The sequence below is a fragment of the Chelonia mydas genome, chromosome 20, assembly GCF_015237465.2.
Source record: "Chelonia mydas isolate rCheMyd1 chromosome 20, rCheMyd1.pri.v2, whole genome shotgun sequence".
Classification (NCBI taxonomy): Eukaryota; Metazoa; Chordata; order Testudines; family Cheloniidae; genus Chelonia; species Chelonia mydas.
Window position 1 is genome coordinate 15,905,404 of NC_051260.2, and position 27,336 is coordinate 15,932,739.

A 27,336-nucleotide genomic window follows, 5' to 3' on the forward strand; every position below is an offset into this window, starting at 1 on the left:
GCCGACAGCCTCACTTCCACCCAAAGGGCTCCTGATTGGAGTCGAGGGTCACGATCTGGCCGGTCATTGGCCGCGGTGCCCGCCATTCCCCCTGAGCGCGTGCCGGACCAGCGTACCTTGCGGGCAGGCCCTCGCATTCCCAGCGTGCCTTGCCCCGGCGAGTTCCCGCAAGCCCCTGAGGCCGCAGAGCGCTCGCTCGCCCGACACCCGCTGGGGCTTGTCCCGTCGTGCCCCGCGGCCGGCGCTGGCTTTTCCCGACACCCCCCGGGGCGCGGCGGCGGCGGTCTCCGCGGACAAGATGGCGGCCCGAGGGCGACGGGCGGCGGCGGCTCCGCAGGGCCCGGGCGGCGTCAACATCTTCGCCAACGACGGCAGCTTCCTGGAGCTCTTCAAGCGCAAGATGGAGGCGGAGCAGCGGGGGCGGGAGGCGCCGGCGCAGGGGGGGCAGGAGGCAGCGGCCGCCGCCGGGACGGTGGGGCCTGGGGAGGAGCCGGTGGCAGGGGCGGCCCCGGGGGACTCCGGGACTGAGCAGCAGCGGCCGCCGGAGGGGAAGAAGAGGAGCGGGAGCGCGCTCAGCTTCGTAAGGACCCGGGGCCCCGCTTCCCCGCGCCTCCCCCGACCCCGCTCCGGCCTCCCCCCACCCCACCAACCCCTGGGGCCTCTCCCATCCTATCGACCCCCGGCCTCCCGCTGCCTCCTCACCCCCCCCCCCCCCCGCTCCTCTCTCCGGCCTCCTCCACCCCCAGTCTCCGGCCTCCACCCCCGGGGGCCTCTCCCATCCCATCGACCCCCTGCCCCCTCCCCTCCCCCCCCCCCCCGTCTCCGGCATCCACCCCCTGGGGCCTCTCCCATCCCATCTATCTCTGCCCGCGCGTGCCCCCCCCCCCGTGGTCTCTGCCCTCCCACTGCCTCCTCACACCCCCCCCCCCCGCTCCCCTCTCCAGCCTCACTCCCCCCCCCCCCCCCAGTCTCTGGCCTCCACCCCCTAGGGCCTCTCCTATCCCATCTACCCCCACTCCCCTCCCTGGCCTCAGTGCGATCTCTTCTCCCCCCCTCCCCAAATTTCTGGAGTCTCTCCTACGCTGCTCCCCTCCCCCTGTGGCCTTCCCCTGACTGTGCTCTCCAGCTGCAATCCTCTTATCTTCCTCTAGCTCCTATGAATCCCACCCCCTGTTCTCTCCCTTACATCAACACCACCAGCCTGCTGCCCCATGTTCTCTGGGGCCTCCCCCACCTACTTCTCCTTCCTACCCCCCCCCACCATTCTTCTCCCCTAGGGCCTCCACTCCCCATTCTCTTCCTCTACACCCCACTTTTATTTTTCCTATCTCCCCTGGGACCTCAAACCCCCAGTCCACTCTTCTACCCCATCCCCTGGGGGACCCTGACCCCCTTTCTCCTTCCTTTTCTTCTTCTTCTCTTACCCATTATGGGGCTTTACACCTGTTCTCTTGCTTCCATCCCTCTTCTCTCATTCCAAGGGCCTCCCCTGCTCGCCCTCCCCGCACCTCCCAGCCTTTACTTCCTTTCTCCTCCAGGGCCTCATTCTCCTACACATCTCTTATCAGCCCTGTGGACCTCAAACTTTCCCATACCATGGGGGGCCTGTGCCCAACTCCCAGGCACCTCGTTTTACTGTATAACTCCCCCCCTCAATGGCACCTGCCCCATCACTGGAGGTTGCACTCTTCTTCACTTTCTCTAGCACATCTCTTCCCCATGATATTTATCTACTCCTGGACCACGTATCCTGCCAACTTCCCTATCCTTATTCTCTGAGCCTGCAGCCTTCCCTCTCTTGTCCCTCTTTGTGGGGTGCTGTTCCCTGCCACTCACTCTCCTGATCCCCCTGCTGCTTTAGAACCCTCTGGAAGTGAGGAAACCCATATTTCCCATCCTCGTTCCCTTTCCATAGTGGGGGGGGGGGGGTGTGTCTCCTTCCCCCTCACTGGGTGTCCTTATTCCACCCACACTAGGAAGCAAGTTCCCTCTCTGAAGGCAACTTCTCCACCTCCCACATGAAAAGTCTTTCCTCCTCCCTGGCAGTGGCATTTCTTCCTCCCTCCAATGCCTGGTGGTAGGTGCCCCAAACCTGATTTGTCTCTGGAATGTCCCCGGGAGAAGCTGTGGATGCATCTCACAGAGGTTATCCTTTTCCATCCCCTGCTCTCACAGCTTCATGGATTACTTTCAACTAGTTGGCTGTGCGCACGTGCCAGGACCAGGGGGGAAAATGTTAGTTGCTGGAGTCCTCAAAAAGTTTCTTCTGTAGAACTTGAATGGCCAATCCTGGGCTCCAGCTGATCTGGTGTGTGCTCTGAGTGCCCATTAAGGAATGAAGTCATTACTAGAGCTTGTACTTCATCAAGGCTGTCCCCTTATCAGATGGCTAATAAATCCTTGGAGTTTATGTAGCACTTCAGATCATTGCAGTGCTAAGTAGCTAATTCTGAGCACTACTTAGAGGTAAGTATTATCCCTGATTTTGACCCAGGGAAACAGAAGAGATACTGCAGGCAGACTAAAGCTCTCTTGGGCTAGTAGCAAAGCTGGATTAGAACCTGGTAGGCATGACTCCCACTCGCTCCCAGTCCAGAGTTGCAGTCCTATCTCTAACCACTAGATCATACACCCTTTAAATGTGAAGGGCAAACCCATTGTTCTTGGTTACCCGCCCCTTGCTGTAATAGCTGGCCCTCACTGCCTTGAAAGCCAGTTGAGCTTGGAGAAATTAGAGCTTTGTGTGCAATGGTCAGTGCTGTGGAATTTAAGGTTGTAGCAGGTTTGTCAGCATGGGACTGGGGACCTGGAGCTCCTGAGTTCTAATATCCGCTCTGCTGCTGACTCTGTGGTCTTGGGCAAGTCCCTTACTCTTGCTTCACAGATTTGAGAGAATATGAAGCAGTAAAGGGCCCACAAATGCTATGAGCTATTGCTGATACTTGCGGTATTTATAAAATAGAGACTCTGGATGAAGTTGCTTTCTAAGGAGAGTTTTTTAGAGCTACAGAAGAAACTTATTCCAGCAATGACATTTTTCACTTCCTGGCATGTGGGTGGAATTATGTCTTGCTGATTATTTTTTTTTTAACCCCCTGGATCTTTACATCTTAATTGACTACTCTTCAGAGTAATGACAGGTTTCAGAGTAGCAGCCGTGTTAGTCTGTATCCGCTAAAAGAAAAGGAGTACTTGTGGCACCTTAGAGACTAACCAATTTATTTGAGCCCTGTTTGCACTGAATAGTGTGCTTCCTTAACAGTTATTAGCACTGTTTCCCTGTTGTGCTTGGGAGCTCCTTAGCTGTAACTTCTGAAGATTGCAAATCCCCGGCACTGCCATTACATATCTGGGTCAGTTGTCAAACTATGATGGGCTAAATACATCTTGGGCCCTGTCCCCACAAGAGTTTGAACTATGCTAGATACAGCAAAGGTCAGAAACAGTTGTTGCGAGTTGGATGGGGACAACAAACTGAGTGAGAGAAAATAATGTTAAAGAATAACTATTGCCTTTCCCAGTTGTCTCGGGTACTGGCTGTACAAGTGATGATAGGTGTGCGTGAAAACTGCAGTGGTGTTTGCAAATGTTAAACGGGTTCAGAGCCTCAACTGCTTTGGGATTCAGCATTCAGACCTGGCCTCCACAGCTATTAATACTCTTCCTTCCTACAGTGCTGGTCACTCACAGTGCCCTTTGGAACCCCCTAGCAGAGTACATTGAATAGTCAGTAAGGATAAGATTTTTGTCAAGGATATTTTTAGTAATAGTCAAGGACACATCATGGGCAATAAAGAAAAATTCACTGAAGCTGTGACCCATGACTTCTACCAAAAATACCCATGACAAAACTGGGAGCTCAGCTGCGGGGTCCCCACACTGCCTGCAGCGGCTAGGGAGCTGCGGGGTACCCCTACTGGGCGGCACGGGGACCCTGCAGCTCCCGGCTGCCACAGGCTGAAGTCACGGATTCCATGACTTCCACGACCTCTGAAAAAATCGTAGCTTTAATAATCAGTAGCATTGCTGGCCATCCTGGTGCCTGCTTAATGCATTGGATAGGCCCTGATTCACCAAGATATTAACATTATTCTGTAATGAGGCTATTAATATGCAAAAAAGTTATTTGTGTGTCTGTGTACCTTGCTGAATCAGGCCCTAACCAAGGTAAAGCTGTTTGCTCTATGGTGTTCAGGACAGGCTTTGGTACTGGGTTTTTCTGTTCCCTTCATGTTGAATGCCACCTTGCTGTAGGGCTGTTAGCGAGAGCTGTTTAACTGCCTTTTAGAAAATAGCCACCCATGGGATGAATTTTGCACATTTACTGGTTCTAAACCCTATTTTGGGGTTTCATGTGCAGGCCAGTGAGTGTCGGAACATAGTACAGTAGATCTCTGAAAACTGGACCTGGATGATGATAGAGGCACAAATCTGATCTCCCTTATGTGGCGCTAACAGCACTTTTATTCATTGTAACGGCAGACCATGTTTTTCTGTGTGCCAGGGAGCTGTCTGGACTGAGAAGCAAAAACCCATTTTCCCTCTGCCTGCCCTAACTCAGGATCAACAGGGATTGTAGAGAATGAAAATCCAAGTGCGAAGACCGTGGAGGAGGGTTTCCTGCCCTTTACTTTTATGTGTATTAATTGGTTATGAAGTACTAATTGCACACATTGTGCTGTAGAGCCCTGCCTCCATGCTGTCACATTCCTAGCACATGTTGGGACTGGTAGTGAGGGAGATGGGCTGTCACTCAAGGCTTGCAGTATTATTGCAGCCTGGCTGGAACAGGAGCTGGGATCTCCTTTTTTGGGGTAGGAGGAAGCAGGGATTTCATGGCCTCTTGCCTTGCTCGAATGTCCTTTGAATAGGATGATCCGAGGAATGGAAAACCTGTCTTATGAAAGGAGACTCAAGGAGCTTGGCTTGTTTAGCCTAACCAAAAGAAGGCTGAGGGGAGATATGATTGCTCTCTATAAATATATCAGAGGGATAAATACTATGGAGGGAGAGGAATTATTTAAGCTCAGTACCAATGTGGACACAAGAATAAATGGATATAAACTGGCCATCGGGAAGTTTAGACTTGAAATTAGACGAAGGTTTCTAACCATCAGGAGAGTGAAGTTTTGGAATAGCCTTCCAAGGGAGGTAGTGGGGGCAAAAGACCTATCTGGCTTCAAGATTAAGCTCAATAAATTTATGGAGGAGATGGTATGATGAGAGAACATTATTTTGGCAATTAATTGATCTTTGACTATTCGTGGTAAATTGGCCCAATGGCCTGTGATGGGATGTTAGAGGAGGTGGGATCTGAGTTACTACAGAGAATTCTTTCCTGGGTGTGTGGCTGGTGAGTCTTGCCCACATGCTCAGGGTTCAGCTGATCGCCATATTTGGGGTCAGGAAGGAATTTTCCTCCAGGACAGATTGGAAGAGGCCCTGGGGGTTTTTCCCCTTCCTCTGCAGCGTGGGGCGCGGGTCATTTGCTGGAGAATTCTCTGCACCGTGAAGTCTTTAAACCATGACTTGAGGACTTCAATAGCTCAGACATAGGTGAGAGGTTTATTGCAGGAGTGGGTGGGTGAGATTCTGTGGCCTGCGTGGTGCAGGAGGTCAGACTAGATGATCATAATGGTCCCATCTGACCTTAAAGTCTATGAGTCTCTGAACCTGACTATTCATACTTCCGCAGGCTGCAGAGCGGGAACAGGAGCAGGGTTTCCCCAAGGCTGTGGTTGGGAGTCCCAGCAACCTACCTGACCGGATGTTGGCCATGAAAGAATGACTCTTGGAGATAATTATTCTTATGCAAAATGTTTGTCTTCCACTGACTTTCTACTTAGCTAATTACAGAATGCACATAATCTCTGCTTACATCATTGCATAAAAATAATACCCCACTAGCTTTATAAGCTTGATACAGAGATTTCTAGAGTGCCCGGAGCACTTCCTCAAGTCTGTGAAAATCCACATTAATACTACACATGGGGCAGTAGTTTAACAGCAGATAGGTTTAGGGAGCTTCGTGTGACAGGCTGTGCAATGCTCAGCATGCCCTATTGATGACTGCCAATGTCTGAAGGTGAAACCACGTAAGGCATATTTGAGATGGTGGAAGGGGATGCATGAGGCTCGAAAAAGGAAAGCTTCCTGGGGGGACAGCCCTGCTGTAATGGCTCGTATTGGGATGGGGAAGAACTCTGGGTTAGGATTCCAATTCTCTTGGCATCTGCTTGCGGTTGGATTAAACCAAACGGTGCGTTGGTAGCCAGCTGTTGGAAGTGCGTTTGTCTTCTCCAAGCATCTGTGGCTGTGGTGGGGCGCAGGCTGTAGGTAATGCTTGGCAGCTTTATTCTGAAGAACAGGCGTGACGCGTTAAGATGATCTAATTGAAGGACTCCCTATTCCATTATATAGTGGGCAACATTACCCTTGCAGCTGCCAGGGCTCGTATAACGGTTGCAGTCTTCTGTCCCTTCACCCAGGTGGGCAAGCGGAGAGGTGGCAACAAACTAGCCCTGAAGACAGGAGTGGTAGCAAAGAAGCAAAAGACCGAGGAGGAGGTAAGTGGCGGAGCCAGGGTTGCCTAGTGGATAGCGCACTGGACTGGAACTCAGGAGACCTGGCTTCTGCTCCTGGCGTTGCTTTGCTGGGTGCTCTTGGGCAATTCATGACCCTCTGTGCCTCCATTTCATCATCTGTAACATGGGGTGATACTGATCTTTGAGTGCTTTGAGATCTCTGGTGGGAAAAATGCTAGAGAAGAGCTAGGGATGACCATAGAACCTCTGTTTTACAAAGCAACTGGGAACTGAAGAGTTCATAAATGTGGTGGTCTCAAAATGACAGTTTCTGGTGCATAAGTTCAGGATCGTGCCCTGCATAGCTTGGTTGCTTGTCCTTCAAACTGCTGCAAAGCGGTTTCCAATGCATTGACAGCATCGGAATGTGAAGGAAGTTGACGTTGTTCTTCGTCAACATCACTTTCATTACGTGATTTCCCCATCCCACATGGCTGGGGAGGGGGAGGTTGGTGTTGTAAAACGCAGGTTCTACTGTGATTAGTGATTGTAAACATTCTTGAAAAAATCAATCCAAGAGCATATCTGGGCAATGGGTTCTGGAGGGAAATGAGTTCTGAGTGACCCAGTTCCTGTGCTGCTTGGAGGAGACTTGGAGCCACCATTACGCTTGCCTATTCTGGGGCTGGGTTAAGGGAGACTGAATAAGAGTGTCTACGTGGAGCGTTAGACAGAACAGCTTCCTTACAAGGGCAAATAGCCCAGAATAGCTATTCTGAGCTATGTGGACACACTCAAGTGTGGAATAAGCGGAACTGCTTCTGTTTAGATTAATCCACTTCCAATGTGGTAGTTCTGGGCTATTTCCCTGTGCAGACAGAAGAGCCTCTGAGCTGCTCCAAGTTAGACAGTTTCCCGTGGCCCTGGGAAGCAGAGAGTATCTGCAGTGCTACCTAACCATGCTCCCGTCCCATGCCTCGGCTGAGGGCAGGGTGGGTCATTGGAGAGCCCTTGTGGTAATTGTACACCAGCGTCCTGTGCAGCTGAGATTCGCAGGGAGTCACTTGTGGGCACTTTAAGCTGTCAGTGATGAAAGGGGCTTCAGTATAACAGTCAAGGTGTGTATGGGATTAAAACAGAAATTTGGATGCCAGGTCTCCTGGGTTCTATTCCTGGCATGAGAAGGGGGCTCTGGTGCTTAGAGCAGAGGTGGGGCAGGGAATCAGGATTCTTGGGGTCTGTCCCCAGCTCTGGGAGGGGCAGGTGGGGCCTAGCGATCAGAGTTGGGAGTCAAGATTCCTGAGTTCTAGTCCCGTCACTGGCTTGCTGTGGCCTTGGACAAAAGTCTTCCTGTCCATGTCCCTGTTTGGGATAACTGCTACTTTACCTGGTGAGGGTGTTGGCAGGTAGTTAATTAGTGTAAAGCCCTCTGAAAACGAAATCCACTCAGTGCATGTGTTTTGGTTACAGCCTTTGAATCCCCCCTTTCTCTCTCTGCAGGTTTTGACAAGTAAAGGAGATGCCTGGGCCAAATACATGGCAGAAGTGAAAAAATACAAAGCCCACCAGTGTAGCGATGATGACAAAACAAGACCCCTTGTTAAATAGCCCTTCTTTCTGCTGACTTCCGTGAGGACGCTCTGTTGTACATACTTATTTAAAACAGCGAAGGAGGGTAGCTAGTCACTGTGAACTTAACACAGCTGTTTCTAGCATTGGCTCCAATGGATGGTTCCCACAGACGTTTTTTATATACCCAGGCGCGCCGAGACTTTCGTTAGTCTGTCGTTTACTTAGTTTTGTTTTTCGTTGGTTCCTTCTGGGAAGTACGGACTCTGAATTAGTTGTAGCTTTTATTTTTTTAAAAGAATCCAAACTAGTGGAATCCCGACAATGTTGTATATTTCCACGGCTGTCAAAGCAAAATCTAATCACCAGCTCTCGCATGTGAGATACAACTCGCTTCCACATCTGTACACCACCACCACCCCTGCTCTTCCCTCTCACCCACTGAGGACTCCAGCCGTCTCAGCAAGTTGAGCTTCATACTAGCTAACTTTGAGTAGAAACTCTAGGCGGTAGAGGGCGGGCGTCAAACTCCATTATTAAAAGTAAATGTGGATGCCACAATTGCATTTACTCATTAAAGACCTTGGATATTTTTAAGCTGCTTCTGCTTTGTTGGGTGTCTTTGATGCCGGTGCTGCGTTCCCTGCGGCTCTGTTGGAGGGTTCCCAGTTGGTTCCTCGCAATACCTTTGCTCCGTTACCCTTCTCAGCATTTTCAGGACCAATCAAGGGTTACTGGGTTACCGTCTCATGTGGTGGTTTCTCTCCCCAGTTCCTTCACACAACTTCAAGCGGTTTCAGACTGCCCGATCACTGCCTGCCTAACAAACTCCTGCGACTGCGACCCCCAATTGCTACCTGTGGAATGGGAGGGGTGTTTCTCAGAACTGTCCGAGTGAATGGGAGGCCTGTGGTCGCTCCTGTAAGCTAAGCAGCCTGAGACTTGGCACTAGTGGGTGGTCTAATGAGGGTCAGGGATGTGTGTGGGGAGGGGAAAAAGACTGAAGTGTTAAAAACTTGCTTCTGCTCCTGAAGACTCCAGGCTGCTGTAAGAGGCTTTGCCACAGCAGCCTGATCACAAATGGGCCATGTCATCCTGGTGGGCTTTGCACTAAATCAGAGTGGCTGAGTGACGTGGGCCACAAGCCTGGCTGGAATTCAGACCCCTGGCTTGCTGCAGCTGTGACCAAGTCATTTCAACTCTGTGTCTTTTCCCCTACTCACAAGATATTTACTTCAAAGTCGGGTCAGGAGAGTTTCTACAGTGCTGTGACATCTTAAACTCCAGCTGCTGGCAGTGGTGAAGTCTGCAGGTGTTGCTAGCATGATCTGCCACGTGGAGGCAATTGCAAACTAAATATCCACCTGTAATTAAGTGATGGCTTAAAGGCAGGGCCTGAAGCTTGTACCCAGCTGCTTCAGCCTGAGGGTCTCTGCTCTGGGCCTTTATTTCCTGAAGTGTGGGATCAAGTTGGGTTTAAATCTCAGGCCCATTGTGCCATTTTCAACCACTTGCCTTCAGCTGGCTCTTCTCACCTGTTCACAGTGAGCAGCTGGAGATGCTCCTACCTAGCAGCACCTTTGAGGAGAGAGAGGTTCAGTTGCCAATTAATCCTGGAATATTTTGGAGCCAGATTTTCCCCATGAATGGCTCTTGCCAGGAGGAGCTGGGGAAAGGGTGTAGTTTCCAGTCAGTGTATCTTCTCTACCAGTTGGGGGGAGGGGGAAGCTGGATCCCCTAATAGGTAGAGATGAGTGACATGAATCTCTTGGGCCAGGTTCTATTTAGTGTGACCTGAGGCTTATAGCGGGTACCCTAGCTGACCTATCCTACCTAGGTAAGGCTTTAAGTGAACGGCTGGGACTTGGAGCTGCTGTGACATATCCCCTGTGGCTGTCCACCTGATTTATCACTCTTACGGAAGCTCAGAGCTGATCACAATTTTTTCTTACCATACTGGCTGTTTAAAATAAACTCTTGTTGCACATACTGCTGTGGCAGTAGGCCTGTTTCACAGGAAGTGTTGCTCTATTTTCTGTCTATGCTTTCAGTTTTGCATGTGTAATTAATTAGCTGTCTGCTGCCAATAAAGCCATTCACAGGTACAGCTGCTGTAAACGGAGCACGGTAAGCTGTTGGCTACAGCATAGCTTCCCTAGCTGGAGAAAGAGGGTGGTACCTACCTCCTGGGACTGAGGTAAGTGCCTTGAGCTCATTGGGTAGAAGGAGCTATGGAAATACTCTGGGGGAGGGGGCGGGGGGTTCTGTCTACACTGCACCATTAACCTAGAATCCTCCCAAACCACATTTCTGTCCCGTAAGTGTCTGAGGTGGGTCTGAAGGTGTTTTAAGGCCAGGCTAGCTAACCTGGCTGGGGAGATGAATTGGAACCCAGGCAGGAACCCCCAGGCTTTGCAGTGAGGATGCAGGCTGAAGTACTTGGGTGCTACTTGTCCTCCAATGCTCTTGCCCCAATTCCCTGTCTTGAAGGAAAGACAGTTTCTCCCATAATTGACTGGGAAGGAATCCCAGAGCATCTCAGCCCAGAGAACCCAGAGATATGTCCCCAGACACACAGGCAAGTGCAGAAACCAAGAGGACATGGTTCAGTGCTGGGGACACACACCCAGGCACTGCTCCCCCAGGTTAACTGCAGTGGAGACATATAGCCTTGAGACCTCAACTAAGACAAAGGGTATCTCTGACCAGGTACAACTAGGTGGTGTACATGGTCAGAGATACAGCAGGAGGTGGTAGCCACAGCTGATGCAAGCGGTTGTGAGGGTGGGTAGCAGTTTTGGGTGAAGAGATCACAGGTCCAGGTTAAATCTCCCACAAGCACATCCTATTCCAGCAGCTAGCACTGCCATTCTCTGTGACGTGACCTGGTCCATCAGGAGCACAGTTTCGGCCCATGCTCCTGACTGATTTCTGGCTGCATGAGGAGTACATTGCTGTCCCCCAGCAAACCATGACAGTAGATGTAGCGGTTCCTGTATGGGGCAGGCAGTGATGCAAGTGGTCGTGACAGAGATGGCTACAGGAGTCTTAAATGTGGTCTAGTGTTGCATCTTATCAGGGCTGTGGGGTTCTGTTCCCCACCTGGGCCTAGGGCTGACATGTCCCTCCTTCAGAGGTGTGTGCTGTGCCTAGGCCTTTGTAAGCTGTGAGGCTGAACGGTACGAGAGGCTCACCACCAGAAATCCACGCGGCCGAGCACTCATGGGCAATCTATTTTATTGTTCATTTCCCAGGCGATGTACATCAGTCTTAACATTCAAGCGCTAAATCCTTGTTAAGGACAATACATAACTGGAAAAGCCCTTTCACGCCTCTGACCTGGGAACTGCTAACAGAGCACAGGCCAGCCCGTCCAACTGGCAGCTCACTAAAAAATTGTGCAAAGCCCAGTGGGCCGGGTCAACTCCTGCACGGCAAGGGGCATCTGATGGCCGAGTGCGTGGAAGGCAAACAAGCTGGCTTCGCTAGGGTGGGTTTAAGTCTCAAGGCAACAAGGGAAGCTCCTGGTGCTCCCATCATGCGAAAGAAAACTTCCTATTTCATGGAGGAAACGTGGCCTCTGTTTTCAATTTTCTACTCTCATAGTTTTGATTAGTCTTTGTTGCCTTGTGAGCCAACTAAGGCAGCAGATCTGCATACTGTAGAGTTTAATGACTGGTCTTAAAGTTGCAATCTCAAAGGGAACAAATTAATTGCTGCCCTGCCTTCAAAAAGGAGAAAATTCATCAAAAGCAACTGCCCTTTACCTGGCACACACTTAACACACTTAAAATAGCACTAGGGAAGAAATCTGCATTTGGTTATTTAAAGCCATTCAGTTGTGACACGATAAAAATCACATTGTGCCAAGCAGATTTGGCTTAATGGAAATAATTTATTTTGGGGACTATAAAACCTTTTGGGGGTGAGAGAAATTCCTCCAGGAAATCGCTTTGTTCAGGCAGATGTGCCAGGTGGAATATTAGAACATTATCTGATTGGTGAGAATAATCTCTAAAGCAGGAGAGAGAAAATGAGCAGGGTTTGGTTTCCCTTCCTCAAACCCAAGATTTACACTAAGGAGGTTAGCGCCTTCACAGGTGCCCTTCGTCGTGCTAGAATCGCAGAGTCCTGCTGTAATGTTGCTACTTAAAGTCACCCACTACAGGGAGAAGGTTGCTTCTCAGGCACTCCTGTTTGAATAACGGGGTGGGGAGCCACGTGGGGGCTTATTTTCATCATTCCAGCCCTTTGGGGGGTGGGCAGTTCGGTTTCAATCAGTCAAGGGGTTAAGCACAGCTGCCCCCACCCAGGGGAAGGGAAAGACAGGTGCTAAAGGAGCTGAGTTGTGACTATTTAAAGCAGAGAGGAACAGAAAAAATCCCTAACCAAGCTCAATCTTGAGCAGCCAGCACCTCTACGCTCTTGCACCTTCTGTTTGTTACCGAGGGGATCAGTACCTGTTTCTATTTAACCTCATCCGTTTACCTCTTGCTCTTTCACTTCTGCGTTATGCTAATATTGTCACACTCACGCAGGGGCTGCAGCTGAACAGCACCTCCCCCCCATCCCCATCCGAGCCGGGCCATGCTCGCTAAGGAGCTACTTGGAGAGGCTGCATGGAATGGGCAGGTGCTGCTTTCTGGGAGGGCCCAGGAAGGGAACTTTCAATACCTCAGCCTGACACACTAATACAGAGCTTGTAAGAGGCAGCTTTGAACTGATATTCAGTCGGAGCCACGTTCTAACGGCTCTGGATGATCTGCAAGGCAGCAGGGTTGGAGTTCCTTGCTGGAGTCTTTGGTGTATCCTGTGAGTGTGCAAAACGAAAAGCCCCCAGCCCTCCACACTTGTCCGACCTCCCCCCCGCACCACCAGCCTCAAAGCATTAGCGTGGGCCACGACGACGACGCTTGGCCTCAATTAGTCTCGTACGAGGCCAGCAGAGCAGCGTCGACTGGCTCCATGCAGGAGGGACAGGTGAAGGAGCGCATCAGCCAGTCGTCGATGCAATCCACATGGTAGATATGCAGGCAGGGCAGGAACCGGATAGGGTCTCCGTACACAAAATCCAGCATGCAGATCACACACCTGTGGCCAGAGAGAGGGGAAGTGCTGTTAGCTCGCCAGCTGCAGGGGAGATACCTGACCCCACTGTCTCCATCCATGCCCTGGGGGCTTTACCCCTCCTATGTTCAGGGGCCTGTCAAGCTAGAGTAGCCTGGAGGCTGCTCTATTTCATGCTCTGCTTCCCATGAGCCCTGGGAAGAGAGAAAAGCCCCTTTCTTCTGGCAGAGCAGCATATAGACACTCCCAGCCTGGGCATGCTCAGAGGGAGGAGTCTTGACCCAATAAGCTGATGCACAGAGTTGAGTACAATCAAATGCCTCTGGACTTGATGCCAGGCACTGCAAGGCTGCATCAGACCAGTATTCTACCTCCCACAGCGCCCCGGACTAGCTGCTTCCAAGGAAGGTGAAAGCGATCCTCTCCCCCCCGCCCCCCCCCATCTATGCAGTAGGGGCTGCTACATCTATCTGAGCAGGGTGAATCCAGATGAACAGGGGTTGGCAAACAGATAGGCTAGCAAAGTGATTTCCATTCTCATTTTCACATGCCTGGAAGTTTAATACACTGGCTTTTGGACTGGACAGTTTTCCGGTTTGATTTCCTGACCCCTACAGGAAAACTCCTCAAGCATTTGAAATCTAGGCATCTGTCATCAATTCCCTGCCATTGCAGGAGCCTTGGGCACGATGGCAGCTTGATCTCTTGCCTGTTCTCTGCCTGGAGCAGAGTTTAGTCTCCTGACGACTGAAATGCTTTAATGGCCTGTAATATACAGGAGGTGAGACTAGGCTATCTAATGGTCACTTCTGACCTTAAGCTCTATGAGAGACAACTGAGAGTACAACCAGCACCCTATTCTAAACAGAAAAAAAGGGTTACTTCCCACCTCAGCCCTCCAATGGGAGACTCAAATACCAGCTGAACTCTGAAACGCAAAACTTAACAAGCAGTAGCTTTCATGGAGGCTTGGTTATGTTTGAGAAAGGGTTTGAAGATAAAGTGGAGCTGTCTGGAAGAAGTGGGATCAGCCTACTGGATAGAAAAATATTTGCAGAGGGCAAACCGCGGGCTGGCTGCTCTAGCAAAGAGGTATGAAGACAAGGACTCGGTCCTCAAAGACTTTCCATTCTAGGCAGACGTCATTCAGCCTTGTGTAATACCACAGGCTTGGAGCTAGTCAGTTGTTTTCCCTCGAGGGGTGAGTGGATTTTCTGCCAAGCCTGGGAAGTTTCCATGACAATTTTGGAGTTACTGCAAACTTAGGCAGTAAATTCTAAGGACTGTTTAGACATGCATTAGGGGCAGATTGTTCAGCTTTATGGCGATTGCCATCAGCTCAGCCTGGGCTAAGAGAAGAAACGAAGGGTGTCCGACACAAAGGACTTACTCTTTCACTTTTTTTTCCGATGGTTCCGTGCCAGGATCGAAGATCCCTTTGGGCAGGTGCTGTATCAGCCCGATCCGCTGGGCGATTCGGATCTGTTCCTCTTCCGTTAGCTGCGTGGCAAGTCGGGTCTGGCTCGGCGTGGGGTGATACACTGGGATCGGCTCATGTTCCTTCAAAATCAAAAGACAAGAGCTCATTCCCCTGGTAACAGGCACCCAGGGCTGAACGTCCCCCCTCCTCCTGATTTTAAGAGAAAACAAACCGGGCAGGGATGGGCTAGGTAGACTCAACCCTGCCTCAGCATGGGGGGGTTGGACTAGATGACCTCTTGAGGTTCCTTCCGGCCTGGCATTTCTATCATGCTATTTAAGGAGTTCATTTTGCAGTCTACCCAAGTAGGAGACTTGAAGTGCCCTTATTTGTACTGCAGTAGCACCCAGGAGTCTCAGTCCTGGATCAAGACCACAGTGTGCAAGGTGCTGTACATTATTTAGGTGTATTACGGTAGCATCCAGTACCCCAATCACGGATCAGGATCCCAGCGTGCTAGGTGCTGTACAAACAGACCAGAAAAGACAGTCCTTGCTCCAAAGAGCTTCCAATCCAAGTGTAAGACAAGGGATGACAGATGGATATAGACAGAAAGGGAAGCCCAAGGAAACCAGACTGCTCAGCATAACAAGCCATGCACTCAGCACAGCTGCTGCCTAGCTGGTGTCAAGGTTTCTACAGGCATCATGACAAAGGGGAGTTTTCAGAGCCCTGTCCTTTGCCTCCCACCGCAGGGCTGTGGACAGTTCTTCATGGTGTTACTGAACTCAAGCACCAATGGAGAATGCCAATGTTGCTCCTGAAAAAACGCCAGGCCAGAGACCCAGCCGGATGCCATGATCTGAGTGGCACAGGGTCAAGCCCTTCATCCAGAAACACACATGCTATTGCCTCCCCCCACCCCCAGTGTGTAATACACGTCCCTCCCCCTACAAATGACAGAAAACACTGACTGGGCTGTTTATGCGGCTTCAGACCCGTCTGGTGTATCTCTACTAACGCAATAGGTGCCTTAGGCCAAGTCTACACTTACAAGCTTTCAGCGGCACAGCTGTACCGCTGTAAGATCACTCGTGTAGCCACAATATGCCGATGGGAGGGAGCTCTCCCATCGACAGAATAAAACCAGCTCAATGAAGCTACATCAGTGGGAGACGTCAACAGAGCGCTGTGCATCCAAGCCCTTGTGCAGGCAACACCGGGGGAGGGTTTCCACACCACTGAGCGATAAAAGTTTTGCCAACATAAGTGCGAGTGTAGACACGGCTTTACAGTTTACATGGCTCTGAGCATTGGGCAGATCTCTTCCAATCTAACTAGGCGTTTCTACAGCACCCAGGAGACAGCTGTGTCTTCAGGGTGGAGACACCAAGCCGGGAGAGGAATGTTTAGGGTGGAGTTAGGCTGAAATTGAGCACAGTGTAGGCTGAGTATCAGGGTACAGTCTTCCCAAGGGAGACTGTGAGAAGCCCCATTGCTTGGGGTGTTTCAGACTAGGACCAAAGGCCTGGAAATAGCCCATGGAGACAATCCCAATCTGGACAAGCCAGGATTCTCTGGCTCCCAGTTTGCAGGAGGTGCTGATGGGAGTTGGTCGGAAATACAGTCTGGCTTCTCTGGGAATGCCAGAGCCCCATGTCCAAAGTCAGCGCCCGCCAAAGGCTGGCAAGGGGAAGAGAATAAGCCTGGAACCCAGGAGTTCCTGGGAGGATCCTGCTGGTCCCAGGTGCCCAGCCATGCACCCATACAGGACTGGGAGTGCTGCTGGCTAAGTCAGGTAGGAGACATCACCCCACCCTCTTCTAGTACCCTTCCCAAAGGAAGCCCACGCTGGGCCACCCCCAGCACATCACATGAGCTGCACCCCCACCCCCAGAATTGCTCCATGGACCACACCCCTTGCTGCTCACCTCCCACAACTGCAGAGCCAGCTACCCCAAGAGCCCTCTCCCCCACAGGGTTGCAAACCCCCCATACTTCCCAGGGGTCACACCACTAGCTGCATAGCGAGCTTCTCCCATAGGCCATAGCGCAGCCTCCCTCCCCACCCAGAATCCCATCCCCATAAGCGGTAGCCCCCTCCTCCCAGCTCAGCCCCCCAACTTCTCACCTCTCCTGGCAACCCACCTGCCCCATGGGCCACACCTCTGAATACATCCCTCTCCTGGGAACACCCCCATAGGCCTCGGTCCCCCCCACCCCAAGCCAACCCCCAACTGCTCCCCACAGCTCCCCCCCAGCCCATGAGCCCCTCCTTCCCCTACAGGCCACCCCAAGGCTCCCCCTATACTTTCCCGGCATTGCCTCTCCCTTGCCCTCCCCCCCGTGGGCCGCCCCTTTGTCTCCCCTGCCCCCTATACCCCCAGACTCCCCATCAGGCCGCTCCCCCAACAGGCCCCATAGCCCCCCAGGCTCCCATGGCCCCCCACGGGCGCCATGGCTCCCCAAGCTCCTCCCCCCCGCCACGGCCTCCTCGGCCGCTCCCCCTATGGCCCCCCAGGCTCCCCCGCTCCCTTGGGCCACTCCCCCTATGGCCCCCCAGTCCCCCCACGGGCCCCATAGCCCACCAGGCTTGCCCACCCCCTCGGGCCGCTCCCCCTGTGGCCCCCCTCAGTCCTCCCACGGGCCCCATAGCCCCCGGGCTCCCCCGCCCCCTCGGGCCTCTCCCCCTATGGCCCCCCAGTCCCCCCACGGTCCGTCAGACTCCCCCGGCCCCTCGGGCCGCTCCCCCTATGGCCCCCCAGTCCCCCCACGGGCCCCATGGCCCACCAGGCTCCCCCGCCCCCTCGGGCCGCTCCACCTATGGCCCCCCAGTCCCCCCATAGGCCCCATGGCCCACCAGGCTCCCCCGCCCCCTGGGGCCGCTTCCCCTATGGCCCCCCATTCCCCCCACGGGCCCCATGGCCCCCCAGTCCCATCGGGCCGCTTCCCCTATGGCCCCCCAATCCCCCCACGGGCCCCATGGCCCACAAGGCTCGCCCACCCCCTCGGGCCGCTCCCCCTATGGCCCCCCCTCAGTCCTCCCACGGGACCCATAGCCCGCCGGGCTCCCCCGCCCCCTCGGGCCTCTCCCCCTATGGCCCCCCAGTCCCCCCACGGTCCATCAGACTCCCCCGCCCCCTCGGGCCGCTCCCCCTATGGCCCCCCAGTCCCCCCACGGGCCCCATGGCCCGCCAGGCTCCCCCGCCCCTTGGGCCGCTCCCCTTACGGCCCCCCAGTCCCCCCCACGGGCCCCATGGCCCGCCAGGCTCCCCCGCCCCTCGGGCCGCTCCCCCTATGGCCCCCCAGTCCCCCCATAGGCCCCATGGCCCACCAGGCTCCCCCGCCCCCTGGGGCCGCTTCCCCTATGGCCCCCCATTCCCCCCACGGGCCCCATGGCCCCCCAGTCCCATCGGGCCCCTTCCCCTATGGCCCCCCAATCCCCCCACGGGCCCCATGGCCCACCAGGCTCGCCCACCCCCTCGGGCCGCTCCCCCTATGGCCCCCCCTCAGTCCTCCCACGGGCCCCATAGCCCGCCGGGCTCCCCCGCCCCCTCGGGCCTCTACCCCTATGGCCCCCCAGTCCCCCCACGGTCCGTCAGACTCCCCCGGCCCCTCGGGCCGCTCCCCCTATGGCCCCCCAGTCCCCCCACGGGCCCCATGGTCCCCCAATCCCATCGGGCCGCTCCCCCTACAGCCCCCCAGTCCCCCCACGGGCCCCATGGCCCGCCAGGCTCCCCCGATCCCTCGGGCCTCTCCCCCTATGGCCCCCCAGTCCCTCCACGGGCCCCATGGCCCCCCAATCCCATCGGGCCGCTCCCCCTACAGCCCCCCAGTCCCCCCACGGGCCCCATGGCCCGCCAGGCTCCCCCGATCCCTCGGGCCTCTACCCCTATGGCCCCCCAGTCCCCCCACGGTCCGTCAGACTCCCCCGCCCCCTCGGGCCGCTCCCCCTATGGCCCCCCAGTCCCCCCACGGGCCCCATGGCCCGCCAGGCTCCCCCGCCCCTCGGGCCGCTCCCCCTATGGCCCCCCAGTCCCCCCACGGGCCCCATGGCCCGCCAGGCTCCCCCGCCCCCTTGGGCCGCTCCCCCTACGGCCCCCCAGGCCCCCCCGCCCCGTACCTGGTAGGGGGGCGGAGCCGGGGGGGGCGGCGGGTCCCCGGGCCCCAGGCTGGCCCCGTCCCCCGAGTCGTTGAGCAGCGAGAGGTCATCGGCCGCCTGCGAGGAGAGGCAGTTCCCCATCCCCGCCCGGCGGGCCCGGCTCCCGGCCGGACTCTGCCACCCCCGGCCCTCCGCTGGGGGGAGGGGGAGGGGCAGAGAGCGACGCCGTCCGCTCCCCCCCCGCCCGTCGCCTGGCAATGGTACAGCCCTCCGTCCCGGGGCATCACGGGAATTGGAGTCCTGGCGCCCTTGGCGGGTCTCCGCGCGTGCGTAGAGCGTTTGGGAGGGAGAGCAATCAGCGAGGAAGGGGAGGGCAGGGGGGTAGGAAAGAGGACGGGCAGTGAGGAAGGGGGCAGAGCAGGGAGGGGCTGGGTCGGGAAACAGGCTGTGAGGAAGGGGCTGGGGAAAGGGGAGAAGAGGGGAAGGCGGCAGTGTGGAAGGGATGAGAGGGGGTGTAAAGAAGGGGGCCCCCCACATTCCCCCCAGTGACAAAAGGCTGACAGCTTTTTGTTCCCCGGGTGGATGTACTGGTGAAAATCCATTTGGGAATCGATTTGATTCACCCCACATGACCTTCATAATTTGGGAATATACCTAACCTTGGACTAAATGCACCACTTTCTCCTGCCTTGATCCTACCCACTTGCCCCTCATTTGCTTTTCAGGGTGCATGAAGAAAGCCTGGAAGATTTTTTCTTTTCCTTGTCTTATACGATTGCAGATTCATCATCACATGCTGGCATCAAACAGAGGGCAGAGTTAAGGTTGTCTGGTCTGGGGGTGACTGACCAGGGCTGGTTTGCTAGGGGAGCAGGGTCCCCGGTAGGAGTGCTGGGCAAGCAGAGTGGGGCAAGCCCCCATGCCCCAACCCCGCTCCCCAGCAGGAGCACCAGGCGGGTGGGTGGAGATGGGCAAGTCCCTACGCCCTGACCCCATTTTCCCAGTAGGAGTGGTGATGGGGGGAGAGATTGGGACTGCAGGTGGAAGGGGTCCCTCTTGGGCTGGCCCAGGTCCCCACAAAACCATAATCTGCCTTTGGACTCAGGACACCTGGGTTCTATTCTGGCTCTGCCACTGACCTGCAATGTGACCCTGGGCAAGTCGCTTCCTTTCTCTGTGCCTCAATTTCTGCTCCCAGCCTGTGGGTCTTCCACGTTTCAACTGATTTAAAAGCATCCACCGTTGTAGCAATTTAACCAAAATTAGTTTAAAAATGACACCTATAGTTAAACCTGTATGACTGTGGAGACCAGGCCTCAGGTATGTACAACACATCTGACAGGTTAGATAAGAGATTCTCAAATTGGGGGTAAGGACCCCTCGGGGGTCACAAACTTATTACATGGGGGGTTGCAAGTTGTCAGCCTCCACCCTAAACCCTGCTTTGCCTCCAGCATTTATAATGGTGTTAAATATGTAAAAAAGTGTTTTTAATTTGTAAGGGGGGGGGGTCGCACACAAAGGCTTGCTATCAGTAAAAAAGTTTGAGAACCACTGGGTTAGATGCTACTGTAATACAAATAACCCCTAAATCCCATTCCCCTTCCAAAGCTGGTGCTAGAACCCAGGCGTCCTGGATCCCAGCGCTAACCGCGAGACCCCGCTCCCCACCCAGGGACAGAACCCAGGCGTCCTGGATCCCAACAGGGCTAACCACGAGACCCCACACCCCATCCAGGGATAGAACCCAGGCGTCCTGGCTCCACCCTTCAATCACAGCTTGGTTCAACAGATTGAGGGAAGGGGCGTGGCTACGACCTCTCTTTGGGAGCCGAGCCTGCCCCTTCCTCTTATCACGTGACCGGTACCCGTTTCTTTCCCCAGCACGTGACCCTCCCTCGGTTTCCCTCCCTCGGGTCACGTGGTGCGGTCGCCAGCGGGCGGGGAACGGCGGCCGGCCGGGGTCAGCGCCCGCGTGTCGCGTTCGCCTCGTTTTGCCGCCGCCGCCGCCCTCCTGGGCCGGGCAGCCGGAGCCGCCGCCAGAGCGAGAGAGGCCGCCGCGCCCGCCCCTGGCAGCCGGGCAGGTACCGCCGCGCCGGGCCGGCTAGGCCGCAGCGCCCGCCGGGGCCTGCGAGAGGCGGGCGGGGGCAGCGTGGCCGCCTGGGCGCGGGGAGCCGGGGAGGGGCGGGCGTTGGGGGAGCTGAGGAACCCCGGGGGGGGGGGCGGGAGGAGCAGGCGGGAGGGGGAGGGGAGAGGATGGGGCGGCGGGAGGAGCAGGCGGGAGGAGCAGGCGGGGGAGGGGGGGGCGGCGGGAGGAGCAGGCGGGGGGCGGGAGGAGCAGGCGGGGGAGGGGGGGCGGGAGGAGCAGGCGGGAGGAGCAGGCGGGGGAGGGGGGGCGGGAGGAGCAGGCGGGAGGAGCAGGCGGGGGAGGGGGGGCGGGAGGGGAGAGGATGGGGCGGCGGGAGGAGCAGGCGGGGGAGGGGGGGCGGGAGGGGAGAGGATGGGGCGGCGGGAGGAGCAGGCGGGGGGCGGGAGGGGAGCAGAGGGTGTCTGGGGGGTTCGGTCACAGGGGTGGGAAACTGGGCAAGCCCAGGTGGAAGGGGGGTCGATGGGAGATCAAACGCAGGGAGTCCAGGATGGAGCCCAGAGGTGGGGGGGGTGGAGTCTCACAGGGTGGCTGCGGGGAGGGATGAGCTATTTGGGGTTGGGAAGGCTCCAGGGTGAGATTGGGGTTGGGGGCAGTCACTGGAGGATGTAGGGTGCGGGGGAGGAAAGAAGCATTTGGGGCAGGGAACTATGGATGGATCCCGGGCCCATTCCTCTTTCTGGGCTGAGGGCCAGGGTGGTCTTGCCTCAGGGCTGTGGGAAGATGGGACCCTCTTTTCTTTCCCACCAGCCCAAATGGCACCATGCAAGGTAACCCCGAGAATTTGCCTCATCCTGAAGCTTGGGATTTGGGGCTGGATCAGCAGGGACTGGTAAGGGGGGCTGTTTAGAAAAGGCAGGCCCAGAGCGGTGGTGGGTTAGGAGGAAGTGGGGTCTACTCTGGAAAGGGTGGGGCAGAGAGGAAATGGTGAGGGTGGAGGCTCAGTCTCTCTCCACGTGTTTCTCTGGGTTGTGAGCACTGGATTTCATGAAAACTCCCACTAACTTATTTTCAACGGCGAGACGATGAGGGCATACCCCCCTCCCCCCCCCCCCCCCCCAAATCTCTTCATCTCATAATCCACTGAGTGCTCCTCTTCCGCTGAACTCCCCATTTGGCTTGGTTTCCTGGTGATAAGCATTTGGGGGACCACATAAGTTTGGGGGATTCCCCCCAGTAGTTTGTTCTCCAGTCCAATTCTAAATATCCCAAATGATGGTGCTTCCCTTGAGAAGTTAATTCCACAGTGCAGTAGATCCCTTGCAATAAGGAAACCTTTCCCATTGTCAGCCTAAACTTTCACCATCGGTTTCCCTGCCATTATTCCTAGATCTGTACTTCCCTGGAGATGGATGTGATGCTGCTGGGGGAGCAGCGGGCCTGATCCAGCAGCCACTGAAGCTCCTGGGAAGACTTCCATTGATTCAAATGTGCTTTGGATGGCGCTCTAGCTCTGTGATATGTTATGCTAATATTATCCCCACTAAACCCACCCTCCAAACTTTAAAACAAAAATAGCATTTTCAGTAAGTTTCGTTCCTGCAGAAGCAGCAGAAACTTTTCTTTCCTCTCTATGAAGGCAGGAAGGACCTACGTGCATTGAGAAGTCCTTTTCTTAGGCAGCCGTCTGCTCATGGATCAGAGCTGTGTCCAGTCATAGCTAGTGCAGGTCCATCCTGGCTGACAGCCAGAGTTCTGCAATACCTTATGATCTTTGTTGCAATTTAGTGAGATGCTCTGAATGGAGTGTCATTAACCTCTTTTCCTTCCTGTGTAGTTACAGCTCTGCACCATGGATTGGCAGCCAGATGAGCAGGGACTACAGCAAGTGCTGCAGTTACTCAAAGATTCCCAGTCTCCTAACACTGCCACGCAGCGGGTTGTCCAAGATGTATCCTTGGAATAAGCCAGGCTGCGCTCTATAAAGTCTTTGCAGAACCAAGTTGTGTATGTTTGCTTCCCTAGCTCATTGCTGTGTAAACTGTGCTGAAAACTAATACCCTGTAAGTCGAGGTGCCTTGCATAGCCTTAAAATGGGGGGGGAGGAGAATTTTTGTACTCCTGTCTGTGGATTTATTTTTGTATCTTAGAAGAATCTGTGTCACTGACATGCAGCTTGGCAGGGCACCCATCTGGTCCTTCATGTTGCAAAGTCCAGACAGATGCTGTGCATCAGCCTTCCTTTAAAATCCCTGTCTGGGCTGAGCGCCTTTTTCTTTAACCTAGCGCTGTAGAAACTGAAGCAATTGAACCAATTCCCCGACTTCAATAACTACCTGATATTTGTATTGACACGGCTGAAATCGGAAGGTACGTTACCTGCTGTGATGAAAGTGAATGGAAGATGCACGGGGACTTGTCCCTATGCCACTAAGTGTGTCTTGTATGCAAAACTCCTCAACTGGGGATTGTTGGGATAACTCATGTGAGCGTGCCAATAAAAAATTGAGTGTTGGGAGGTGGGTTTCCTGGTGGGGGTGGTGCTCCACAGACACATCTGAGCTAGGCCCCCTTGCTTTTTAAATGAGCTTGTATCTGATCTAGGCCTGACACCTGAAGCCCCTCAGGGTTCTTGCTGGAGTATCTGGTAAACTTGAAATGTCTGCGGATGTTTCCTTGTGAATAGCTGTAAGTTAATGATTTTTCCACAGGTGGTGTTGCGCAAAAAAAAAAAAAAAAGAGAGGCTCTATGGCAAGTGACTGACTTTCCTAAGAACTTTGAGGTGGGGCTCAGAGTAGGGATCTGGGGTGCCTAGGTTCTCTGCCTCACTGTGAGAGGGAGACTTGGTCAGTAGTTGAGCAGGAGATGGGAAGTCTGTGATTGGTAGGTACTGATATGCCCCCCATCACCATAGTATCTGGATGCCTCATAATCTTTCTCACACACTCACCCCATGAGGCAGGGAGGCGCTGTTATGCCCATTGTGCAGATGGGAAACTGAGGCATGATGAGGCTAAATGGCTTGCCCAAGATCGCTCAGGTGGAGTAGGAATTGAATCCATGGCCCAGGCTAGCGCTCTAACCACTGGACCAGCCTTCCTCTCCAAGCTGAGAGTACAGTGTTCTGTTCCCAGCTGTGGGAGAGGTTGTGGGCTAGTGGTTACAAAAGGGGCACTGGGAGCCAGTACTCCTGGCTTCTGTTCCCAGCTGAACTTGCTGAGACCTCTTCAGTGACTGAGTTCACCTCCTGCTCATTTTGGGCCTCTTCAAAATGGGGCTGGTACTCTGTCTCAGGGTAATGCAAAGCCTTGGAGTGCATTGCGAAGCGGGGGTTGTGTTTGAAGAGAAATGGCAAGTCATTGTGTTTGTAGATGAAGGTATAGTGTGACTATAACAACAAAAGGCAGATAGCTGCATCCTAAACCTTTGCCTGCATTGAGATTATAGGCATCTGTACCTGGGCAGCAAACCCACGTGCTTGTCATCCTTTCACCCTACAGCATGTTGGAGTGCTCAACAGACTAGATATGTACAGGAATCTCTTCTCACTCAGTCACTCACAGTTAAGCAGCCACCTGTGAGGTGAGCAGCAACAGCTGTTTATGGAATTTTTTAATTTTCTCTTCCCCCACCCCACCTCCCGTACTCTTCCAAAAATTCTCTCAAACCAGATGAACCGACTCGCTCGCTCAGTGGGCTGATCCTGAAGAACAATGTGAAGGCACACTACCAGAGCTTCCCCCAGCCCGTGGCGGAGTTCATTAAACAGGAATGTCTGAACAACATTGGTGACGCTTCCTCTCTTATCCGAGCCACTATCGGTAAGAGCAGTGGGAAAGAGACAGGGTTGCACTGTAGGAAGTGAGTCCAGTTTCAAGTAGCGTTTACAGGCACTCGCTTATGTCATGTAAGTTAATTTGCATGTAGGGGAGAGGCGTATATTGTAATGATCCCATTAAAGCGAGGCTGTGTTTGCTGCCATGGAAAATCATCAGTGGCCCAAGTTGTGTCGTCTCCTTATCAGGAGAGGATTTTTCTAATTGCTGGTGCTGAGTTCTTCCTGCTTCACCAGCAATGAAGAATCGGTGATGGGAACTTAGCTGATGCAGGAGGTGGGATACAGCCCCGCTTGCTCTCCTGTACGCTTCCTGCAGGGCCAGTAGGAATAAAACACTCTAGCCTGGTCTACCCTCAAGTGTGGTGGCTTAACTATGCTGGCATAACTAAAGCAGTAAACCTGTCTCCTAATGTAGATGCAGTTACACTGATATAAAGCCCCTTATACAGTGTCTGTACTAGGGCTTCTACCAGCAGATCTGTTGCTAAAATAATCACGCCTTTCACTGATCTAGTTATGCGGGTAAAACTTTAATTGTAGGTCAGGTTGAAGTCAGTAAAATGAGTGCGCGTGTGTCAAAGGTGCACAGAACAGATGTGGAGCAAGAAAGTGTCTCTAATGAGACGGGTGTGCTTACCTAATGCTCGGGAATCATCTTGTGTAGAAGCCTCCGGTCCTGATCTTTGCCTAGCAGTTCTGGTAGCATCGCTGCTTCTGGAACGCGTGGTTCCTGGAGAGAACTGACCTGCCCTTCTTACTGCTCAAGGGGTAGCAGACAGATAGAAGGGTCTGACTGTAGTCTGGTTCTATGGGATTGGAGGCCTGATTAAACCCATTGTGTTAGAGCAGGCGTTGGGGAGGGGATCGTGATAATGCCTATTTGGGGTGGGAAATGACACCTCCCCTGGGGGTGTGTGTGTGTGTGTGTGTGTAAATGACCTTGAGAGACTGAATGAGTGGAACACTTGATTTGACCAGCCAAAGCTTAGCATGACGAGTGAAATTTTGTGTGTTTCCAATGGGCAGGGATTCTCATTACCACCATAGCTTCCAAGGGGGAGCTTCAGATGTGGCCAGAGCTCCTGCCGCAGCTATGCAACTTGCTGAACTCTGAAGACTACAACACGTGTGAGGTAAGACAGTGTCGGGGGAGAGGAGGCCGCGGGATTACATCAGGGTCTCTCTCAACTTGGGCGTATAGAAGGCGAACTCTGTCACCTGCTCAAATCCAGCCGGGCTGGGTGGCCCTGAAGTGAACTGAGTTGTCAAATCTCAGTCTGGTTCCCGTAGGGATAAATGTCCATGTTTCTGTATTATGGTATTGTGCCTCGGTTTCCCCTCTGTAAAATGGGTCTGCTTTCCTAATGTAACCCACACGTATGGAGTGTGGTTCTCTAGCCGTCGGACAGAACCCGAATACATAGTTCATGAGTCTGTATAGCTTTTGAGCTGACAAACCTTGGTCTTCTAGCCCAGACAGTAGAAATTCGTGCTGTTAGATCTAGAGGTCCCCAGTGTGATTCCCCCCTGCTGACCGCACCCCCCCGAAACATCTCATTTTTCACTAACATCACTGGTAGACAAGGTAAATACCTAGACACGGGTTCTGTTAGGGGAGCGCACTTGGAATTCCTCAGATGGAAAACACTGGGGTGGGGTAAAGTACTGTCCTTCACAGGGCTGCATGGGCATTTTTCAGGGCCTGGAGCAAAATCTGAAAGTGGAAACTGCCACTCTCCCCCCGCCCCCCCCCCAAAAAACAAAAACAAAAACAAACCAACAAAAACCACTTGGGATGGGGATACTGGAGAGCAAGGTCACCCCTGAGTGGTGGCTCCTGCTCAGGGGGATGGTCCCAGCTCCCCACTGCAGGCTTGGCTCAGCTGCCCCTCTGTCATAATGGAGGACAGCTGGGTCAAACTTGAGTGAGTGGTGTTGTGACCAGTCACAGAGGGTCTTAGCACCAGGTTGCAATGCCACTTAGTTTGGAGGCCCTCTCAAAGGGAGGCCCAGGGCAAATTGCACCTTCCCCCGCCCCAGCAGTCCTGATCCTTCCATCTTGGAGTCAGGATGACCGAGGGGGACATAAGGAGAACAGGAAATGGACAGAACTCCTCCCAGCACTCATGTTAGCTATTCTGCTAAGGCTATCCACTCGGTTTCCCTACATAGACAAGGGCTTAGACTGTCCTTGCTTAATAGCATTTACATTGCCTTGTCTGGCCTTTGAAATGAATACCTTCCTGAAGTGATCAGGGGAGGGGTCAAAGGGTTTAGCTGTGAAACTCTTGGATTCTGTGCAAAGCAGAGATGCAGATAAGGCTAAATCTTGCAAGGAGCTGCCAAGTACTTTCCCACCTCCTGCAGCGGCGCACCCTTGGGTCCAGTTACTGTCTAGTCACAGTGAAACCCCAATTTGTTTCCATCTCAAATTGCCAGGGAGAGTGGTGATCCCTGTTCCAAAGAGTTTACAGTCTAAATAAACAAGAGAAAGGGTGAGTGGGGGAAACTGAGGCACAGAGTGGGAAGCCCAAGGTCACAAAGCAGGTCGTCCAGTGACATACCCTCTAGACCACACTGCCTTCCTCAGGTTTATGATGGTGATAGCGTTGCCTTCTACATAGCTATGGTTATCACCGCAACTTTAATGGTAGCCATTGTGCTTGGCATTTGTATAAGACATCGCTGGGTCTGGGAATGCTAACAGCAGTACACAAGCAGCCAGGCCA

General features: G+C 54.0%; 3 protein-coding genes and 1 long non-coding RNA gene across 6 annotated transcripts in view; 3 read left to right on the plus strand and 1 right to left on the minus strand.

The window, feature by feature from the left end:
- Positions 1-30: 30 nt before the first annotated feature.
- Positions 31-8,694, plus strand: TRIR (telomerase RNA component interacting RNase). The gene is made up of 3 exons (XM_037887678.2): positions 31-580; positions 6,489-6,566; positions 8,025-8,694. The coding sequence occupies exons 1-3, from the start codon at positions 299-301 to the stop codon at positions 8,130-8,132; spliced, it is 468 nt and encodes a 155-aa protein (XP_037743606.1). The 5' UTR covers positions 31-298; the 3' UTR covers positions 8,133-8,694.
- On the plus strand, positions 914-3,179 carry LOC122463395. Its single transcript, XR_006286731.1, has 2 exons — positions 914-1,914; positions 1,985-3,179. It is a non-coding gene; the product is annotated as an uncharacterized LOC122463395 (long non-coding RNA).
- Positions 8,695-11,313: 2,619 nt separating the features above from the next.
- On the minus strand, positions 11,314-18,917 carry LOC102935522 (RING finger protein 11). The gene is made up of 3 exons (XM_037887677.2): positions 18,704-18,917; positions 14,551-14,720; positions 11,314-13,184 (listed from the first exon to the last, which is right to left on the minus strand). Exons 1-3 carry the CDS (start codon positions 18,821-18,823, stop codon positions 13,013-13,015), a joined length of 462 nt encoding a protein of 153 aa, XP_037743605.1. The 5' UTR covers positions 18,824-18,917; the 3' UTR covers positions 11,314-13,012.
- A 1,578-nt stretch (positions 18,918-20,495) lies between these two features.
- Positions 20,496-27,336, plus strand: part of TNPO2 (transportin 2) — a 30,683-nt gene continuing 23,842 nt past the window's right edge. The window contains exons 1-5 of one of the 3 annotated variants that reach the window (XM_037887845.2): positions 20,496-20,766; positions 22,606-22,719; positions 23,063-23,138; positions 24,441-24,590; positions 25,634-25,740. In XM_037887845.2, coding sequence (XP_037743773.1) covers positions 22,621-22,719; positions 23,063-23,138; positions 24,441-24,590; positions 25,634-25,740 — 432 coding nt within the window. In that variant the 5' untranslated portion in view covers positions 20,496-20,766; positions 22,606-22,620. Of the gene's footprint in view, positions 20,767-21,463; positions 21,661-22,605; positions 22,720-23,062; positions 23,139-24,440; positions 24,591-25,633; positions 25,741-27,336 lie in introns of those variants that run through there. The other 2 variants (XM_007058200.4, XM_027820677.3) reach the window with 2 other exon arrangements.

Excerpts from the sequence above, each read along its gene's own strand:
- TRIR (XM_037887678.2), top strand. The coding sequence starts at position 299 with ATGGCGGCCCGAGGGCGACGGGCGGCGGCGGCTCCGCAGGGCCCGGGC. Across the intron at positions 581-6,488 it reads GCGGGAGCGCGCTCAGCTTC|GTGGGCAAGCGGAGAGGTGG; the intron begins GTAAGGACCCGG and ends CCCTTCACCCAG. Across the intron at positions 6,567-8,024 it reads AGCAAAAGACCGAGGAGGAG|GTTTTGACAAGTAAAGGAGA; the intron begins GTAAGTGGCGGA and ends CTCTCTCTGCAG.
- LOC102935522 (XM_037887677.2), bottom strand. The coding sequence starts at position 18,823 with ATGGGGAACTGCCTCTCCTCGCAGGCGGCCGATGACCTCTCGCTGCTC. Across the intron at positions 14,721-18,703 it reads CGGCTCCGCCCCCCTACCAG|GAACATGAGCCGATCCCAGT; the intron begins GTACGGGGCGGG and ends TTGATTTTGAAG. Across the intron at positions 13,185-14,550 it reads TCGGAAAAAAAAGTGAAAGA|GTGTGTGATCTGCATGCTGG; the intron begins GTAAGTCCTTTG and ends CTCTGGCCACAG.